Source organism: Cervus elaphus, chromosome 1 (assembly GCF_910594005.1).
Source record: "Cervus elaphus chromosome 1, mCerEla1.1, whole genome shotgun sequence".
In the NCBI taxonomy this organism is placed as follows: domain Eukaryota; kingdom Metazoa; phylum Chordata; class Mammalia; order Artiodactyla; family Cervidae; genus Cervus; species Cervus elaphus.
In genome coordinates, this window is record NC_057815.1 from 51,737,464 (window position 1) to 51,745,124 (window position 7,661).

A 7,661-nucleotide genomic window follows, 5' to 3' on the forward strand; every position below is an offset into this window, starting at 1 on the left:
TGTGTGCTCTTAGCTTTGCTTCTCATCCATTCCCCGCTGGCTACGAGGAAACCAGGCCTTAAGGATTCAGCAGTCCTGCAGGACACGAAGTATGATATCCACACTTCACAGAGGCTTTCTGTTAGCTGGCCTGGGGGGCCCCTGTGATTCAGAAAGTGTTAATGGGTTCCAGGAAGCTTGAGGTGATGAGTGAGATAGGCTGGAGTTTGTGTGTGTGAGAGTGAGTGAGTTGCTTTAATGGGCGGGATTTGGTTAGTTTGCTGGTTTGGCCCCTACTTCACCCTCTTTTCTTAGATCTGCTGGTTTCTTTGCTAGTTAGTTTGACAAGTATATGAACCTAGTTCCTGTTAGTTGTACATCTAAGGTGAATTGACATCTGAGCTATGGGCTTCTATTTTACTTTCTTTTTTTTTTTTTTAGCCCCTTTCAAGGCATTCTCTGTGGGGTGGAAAAGAAGTGAAGATTATCTTTTTATTTTTTTAGTAGTTTGTTAAAACCCAAATTCTGTTATTTTTTTAAGGCATGTAGAGTTTCAGTTTCTCAAGTTGGAAAAGATTTGAGAAGTGAAGAGTGGTGTACGACGTTGTGAATAAATGTGAAGCCGCTGCCCTGTACATTTAAGAGTGGTTAAGATGATAAATTTTATGCGTATTTTACCATATGAACCAGTGCTTTAAAAATTTTTTTATTGCTTTTTTGAGATATCTTGTCCTTGGTTTTGGTTCTCAGAATTGATCCGTATTTATCAGTCAGTCAGGAGTGAAGAGGGGGTAAAGGAGACTTTTTTTGTGCCAGAGACTGTTAGACATTTGAACATAAACAAAAATCTTCAGTCCTCATAGCAAACTGTGATAGGTAGGGTTTTATTATCCCTCCTATTATAACACAGCTCAGAGAGGAAACTAGCTTCTCTAATACAGACTTGTAGCTACAAAGTGGCAGAACCGAGATGGGAATGGCTTACCTCATAAGGGCAGATACTCTATTGATACTCCTTCCTAAGGATACTTGGAGTCATGGAATTTCAAACTGGGAAGGGAACTTAGAGGTTGTTGAGTTCAGCATCTCACCTAATTGAAGACTTGCCCATAAATGAAACTCAGACAGGTTTGCTTATGCATTTGTATATCCCTGCCCCCAGCGATTGGCTTTGATTCCTTCGTTGAAACTTAACACCGACATGCATATGCACGAAAACCAGATTGGTCCAACAGTAACCTGCATTTGTAGCAATATATTACCAAAAAGACAATTATCTGTAGATTTTTCTGTCTTACAGGAAATTTCAAGAGCAGGAATGTCCTCCTTCACCAGAACCAACACGGAAAGAAAAAGACAAGAAAGGCTGCCATTGTGTCATTTTCTAAGAATCCCTTGAATTTTAGCTACCAACTGCCAGGAAAGCCCTCATCTTCTCCTCCTCTCCTTACAGTTTACATCACGTTGGTACCTTTCTAGCCTTAGATAAATGATCACCGTGGTAGCCTTAGACCAAGAAGCTGGCTAATCCTTTCCATGAAGCTAATCCAATGGTCATTTCAAGACAGATTTAATGGAAACACTAAGGCTGCTTCAAAGATTATCTGATTCCTTTAAAATGTATATCTATATACACAGATACATTCTTTTTTTTTTTTTTTTTAAAGCTTACTTTTAATAGGGATGAATCAGTTTTGGAATCTAAGCTGTTTGCCAAGCTGAAGTCATCGGTTGTGAAATAACTTTTAACTTCTGGAATCATATTGCCTACTGTTACTCTAAATAGAAACATAGGGAGTTTTTTAAAATGTGAATTTTTGCCTATCTCTAAAAATTTTGATGTCAACTTTAGTTAACCTTAAATACACTGAATTGAATCCACAAACGTGAGACATCTCAGACCTTTCCTGATGCTATAGCCTTTGTTTTCCAGTGGCCAAAATACCAAAATGCCTATTGTATTTATAGGTTAAAAACTGCGTGTAAAGCCTTTGCTGTTACTCCTACTCTTAAAGATAATATTCTGTATGGCCAAATATTTGGACTCATTCTGGACTTAGGCATTTCACTGTTCTTGGTATTTTAATTTAACTCTTTTTCACAGCCATGTTGAGAGTAAAAATAAATAATTTCTGTCTGTCTTCCTTTTCACGTATTTCTGGATAAGGGATTCAAAAAACTAAAACTGTTTTTGTTTTGTAATATAAAATATGGAATTGATCTTTCCAGGGTCAGAGATGATTAATGTTTTGCTATATACTTTTATACATTATTTTCTTATCAAACTAGTTAACAAGTATTTTTATATGTTTGTAAGCAAATATGCTTTCACAGCATACCTTGTGTATATGTAAAGATAAGTATTTAATTCTCACTGTTCACTTTTAACTGACAAAGAGAAAAAAAAAGTGAAAACTACAAAAACTGTGGTAGAATCCTACATGCTGTTCTGGTCCTGGTTGTACCCACCTCTGGCCAGTCACATAGCTACTCAATAAACCTTCCCAATAGAGTACAACAGGATGAGAATCTGAAATCACTTCCAGTATCCCCTACTAGATATTGACTGTTCTATCAAGTAGCAAGTGGTAAAACCTTTAACTGACAAGTAGTATAACTGTAGATGACTTCCGACTTTGTTTTTTAATTCTGTGGATTGTGTTTAAACAATTCAAAAGTTTTTTCCTGATTTTGAGATACTAAGTGGTATTGCACAGTTGTCACTTTATTGAATGTGTACAACAGTTTCATGAAGTTTATAAAGCGTACCCTTGTATAGCTTCAGGTGCTAGAATTAAAATTGATCTGTTATCACAAGATGATGCTTAATGACTTGTTATTTTGGTGGTTTGTTGGAGGAAACTTATTTGTAGTTCTATGCCGTTGCCCTCGGATTTGAATCTAAGATCAGTACTGGTTATTTAGTAGGTGAACTTGAAATGAAATGGAATCTTGTGTTTTAGTGTTTCTGGTGATTTCCTGAATATTTTCTTGTCATTGTTTCTTAAATTTTTTCTGTGAAGTGCTCCTGACAGAGATGCGCAACTGTAGAGAAGAGAGGAGGGTGAATATATACACATACACCCTCTCTGGAGAAGCAAAGCACACACATTCGTTTGAATGCCTATTAAAATTACTACAGCACTTATTCTGTGGGTTTTGATGCTATAGTACTATCTCATATCCTTGTTAATACTTTCAAGTTGGGGAATTTCTTTTGTAACTTCAGATAGTAAGAGACTGTCTATACAAACATTCATATTTAGTGGGAAATCTTTTATTTTATTCTGAGTAAATGCTTGGTAGCAAAGCAGCCTGGATGTTAAATTTTATTATCTCAATTTACTTTTTTTTCCCCTCTGGGTGCTTCACTTGGATGCCTTTTACTCCTATATGTTCAAGTCCCCTAACCTTTTCTTCTGCAGTTGTTCAATCTGCTGTCAATCCCATCCAATGAATTTTTCATTTCAGACCTTACAGTTTTTCCTCCTTCTGTAGACCTGGTTTTTTTCGTTTGTTTAAATATATCTTGTTTCTTTCCTCATTATGTTTATGTATTTTTCTTATCCAGCCCCTCTCAGCTGAGTTCCTAGAGAATTGAGTCTAATGCCTTGCCTGTTGTATGTGGTGAATTAACTTCTGTGCATTTGGAATGGTTCTTGCTGTGTACCATGCTTGAGATAATTGAGAAAATAATCCCTCAAATAACATTTTGTAGTGCTTAATTCTCTTGCAGAACCCTGATTGAGAAAGCCTGCTTTGAATAGTTGAACATAGTTATAATAGCTGTGTGTGATATCCTTGTCCACTGATCATCTTTTTAATTTTTGGATCTCTTTCTGTTCACTGTTTTTTTTTCTCGTTATGGTCTCATTTTCTTGCTTCTTTGCATGTCTGTTAAGTTTTTATTAGATGCTGGACATTATGGATTTTTTGTTGTTGGGTGCCTAGATTTTGTTGCCTTCATTAAGGATTGTTGGGCTTTTTTCTGGTCGCCGGCTAATTTATGTGTAGTTCAGTTTGATCCTTTCAAGTCTTGTTTTTAAGCTTCATGCAGTCTCAAGTAGCTTTTTTTTTTCCAGGATCAGCTCCGCAACTGAGGTATGGCCCATGTGGGGTCTTTACTGAGTGCTATGTATAATCAGTGAAGACTCTCCAGTTTGGCTTGTGAGAACTCAGACAATTCCTAGCCGCACATGAGCTCTTTTCACAGCTCCTGGGTCATTTCCCTAGCCTCCTGGAATTTCGCCTTATACATGCAAATATTAATATTTAACAAAGACTCGTTGACTCTCTGCATATTTTTGGAGCTCTTTTTTTCTCTCTCCCCTACAGAAGTTTGTGCTGCAGCTTTCAGCTGCTTCAGACTTCCTGATCTCCAGTAGTCTGTCTTTTCAGCTCAGGGAAGCATTTGTGCCCTGTTTGGAATCCCCTGCCCCCTCTGCAATCTGGAATGTGCCTCTAGGCAGAAAGCCAGGACAACCTTAAGGCTTAGTTTGTTTGTTTCCCTTCCATCAGGGTTGTAGTCCTATGCTGCCTGGTGTATGTTTGAAAACAGTTGTTTCACATATTTACTCAGGTTTTCTGATTGTCTAAGGTAGGAGGGTAAGATTTGGTTCATGCTATTCCATGACTGAAAGATGAGGTCTTTCCCATTTTATTTCCATCATATAATCAAAGGTGCCTTGTAGCCATAAATCTATGACTTGAAATCTTCTCACAAAGAGTGACCAGCCTCATGGTGTGAATAGCGCTTGTCTGTGTGGTCATTCTTTTCCCTCTCTAGCCAGGAGGCTGGCAGACTTTATCTGTGAAGGATCAGTTAGTAAATATCATTGTGGGGTTTGCAAGCCATGTGGTGGTTGTCCCCGACACTGAACTCTGCCACTGCAGCAACAAAGCAGCCATAAGCAATCTATAAATGAAAGAATGGGGCTGTGTTCCAATGAAACCTCATTTGTGGACACTGAAATTTGTACTTCATGTCATTTTCATTTGTCGTGAAATGTTATTTATTTTTTTTTTTTTTTCAAAAAATTCATTTAAAATTGTAAAAATCATTCTGTACAGATGGCAGACTGGATATGATCTGTGGGCCATGGTTTGCCAATCCTGCTCTCTTAACACATTTAACATTTGAGATTACATTCCCAACTTTAGAAGCTCTTAAGTATGTAGAAATTCTTTCAAACAGGATTTCCTGAATTAACAGTCATGAGTTTCTGCCCTAGGAATTTTCTCCCTATATTGTTTGCTTGGGGCTTTACAACATTCCATATTTGGACATTATGCCCTATTGACACACCTCTTACATTGAGGATTCTCTGTATTTGGAGCCTCAGAGTTTTGTAACATAGATTGGTCTTTTTATCCTTTGACTTAAAATTCAGTGTAACAAAGTTGTGTATACTTGAGTTCTAATTTGTTCCTCTTCTAGCTTTTCATCACCACTTGTTTTATTTATTTATTTTTCCCATTCCTGTACATAGTGATGCCATTGAACAAATAACTGACAGATAAATAGGAGAGGATTATAAAGCGATAGGTTTCTGTATCACTTGAACACATGGGTACTTAACTAGTGACTGCTTATGAAGTTTCAAAGTACTTTTAGGGGGGAAAAAGCATTTTAATTTAAAAAAATTTATTATAGTTGATTTACAATGATGTGTTACTTTCAGCTGTATAGTGAAGCCATTCAGTTTTACATATGTTCATTCTTTTTTAGATTCTTTTCTCACACCGGTAATCAGAGTAGAGTTCCCAGTGCTATACAATAGGTCCCTGTTGGTTTTCTGTCTTAAATAGAGTAATGTGTGTATGTTCATCCAGGCTCCTGATTTATCCCTCCTGTGTTTCTCCTGTGGTGACTATCAGTTTGTTTTTGAAATCTGTAAGTTTGCTTCTGTTTCGTAAATAAGTTCATTTGTATCATTTAAAAAAATTAGATTCCACATGAGTGATATCATATGATGTTCGTCTTTGTCTGATTTACTTCACTTAGTATGATATCTCTGGGCGCATACATGTTGCTGCAGATGGCATGATTTCATTCTTTTTATGGCTGAGTAATATTCCATTGTACATATATACAATATATATGTACCCCATCTTCTTTATCCATTCAGCTGTTGATGGACATACAGGTTGCTTCCATGTCTTGGCTTGTAAATATTGCTGCAGTGAACATTGGGATACATGTATCTCTTTTGATTATGGTTTTCTGTAAACATGTGCCCGGGATTGGGATTGCTGGATCCTATGGTAGTTCTAGTTTTAGTTTTTTAAGGAACCTCCATACTGTTTTCTATAGTGATTGTATCAATTTACATTCCCACCTGTAGTATAGGCAGGTTCCCTTTTCTCTATACTCTCCAGCATTTATTGTTTATACACTTTTTGATGGTGGCCATTCTGATTGGTGTGCGGTGATACTTCATTGGATTGTAGTTTTGATTTGCGTTTCTCTAATAATTGGTGATGTTGCTTCTTGTGCTTTTGTCCCTCTGTATGTCTTCTTTGGGGAAATATCTATTTAGACCTGCCCATTTTTTGATTGCATTGTTTTTTGACATGAGCTGCATGAGCTGTTTATATATTTTGGAGATTAATCCCTTGTCAGTCACTTACTTTGTAAATGTTTTCTCTCATTCTGTTGGTTGTCTTTTGTATTGTTTATGGTTTCCTTTGCTGTGCATGCACTTTTAATTTGGTCCCAATTGTTTTTGTTTTTATTTTCATTACTGTTGAAGGTGGATCAAAAAATAAATTGCTGCCATTTGTCAAAAGGTGTTCTGCCTATGTTTTTCTCTTAAGAGTTTATAGTGTCTAGCCTTACATTTAGGTTTTGATCCATTTTGAGTTTATTTTTGTATATGCTGTTAGAGAATGTTCTAATTTCATTCTTTCACGTGTAGCTGTCCAGTTTTCTCAGTAGCACTTGTTGAAGAGACTGTCTTTTCTTCATTGTCTATTCTTACCTTTGTCATAGATCAATTGACAATAGATGCATGGATTTATTTCTAGGCTTTCTATATGGTTCCATTGATCTTTATTTCTGTTTTTGTACCAGTATCATACTGTGTTGATGACTGCAGCTTTGTAGTATAGTCAGAAGTTAGGGAGCCTGATTTCCTCCAATTCCATCTTTCTTTCTCTAGATTGGGTTTTTTGTATCTCCATACAAATTTAAAACCTGTGTCTCCATAAATATTTGGGTTTTTTAATGTCTTCATACAAATTAAAAATTTTTTTCATTTTAGTTCTGTGGAGAATGCCATTGGTAATTTGATATGGATTGCATTGAATCTGTAGATTACCTTCAGTAGTATACTCATTTTGACAGTATTGATTTTTCCTCATCCAGGAACATGGTATCTTTCCATCTGTTTGTGTCATCATTGACTTCTTTCATCAACATTTTACAGTTTCCAGAGTACAAGTCTTGTCTCCTTAGGTAGGTTTATTCCTAGGTCTTTATTCTTTTTGATGCAATGGTGAGATTGTTTCCTTCATTTCTCTTTCTGATCTTTCATAGTTAGTGTATACAAATGCAGCAGATTTTTGTGTATTAATTTTGTGTCCTGCAACTTGACCGAATTTGTGACAAGCTCTCTCATAGTTTTCTGGTAGCCTCTTTAGGATTTTCTGCATATAGTATCATGTCATCTAAATAGTGACCA

At 36.4% G+C, this 7,661-nt stretch overlaps 1 protein-coding gene across 2 annotated transcripts in view; it reads left to right on the forward strand.

Annotated features, from left to right (window-relative positions):
* The window catches only part of RRAS2 (RAS related 2), a 79,683-nt gene extending 76,885 nt beyond the window's left edge, over nt 1-2,798 (forward strand). For both annotated transcript variants that reach the window (XM_043902538.1, XM_043902548.1), the window contains exon 6: nt 1,280-2,798. In XM_043902538.1, coding sequence (XP_043758473.1) covers nt 1,280-1,367 — 88 coding nt within the window. In that variant the 3' untranslated portion in view covers nt 1,368-2,798. The remainder of the gene's footprint in view (nt 1-1,279) is intronic.
* The last annotated feature ends 4,863 nt before the right edge of the window (nt 2,799-7,661 follow it).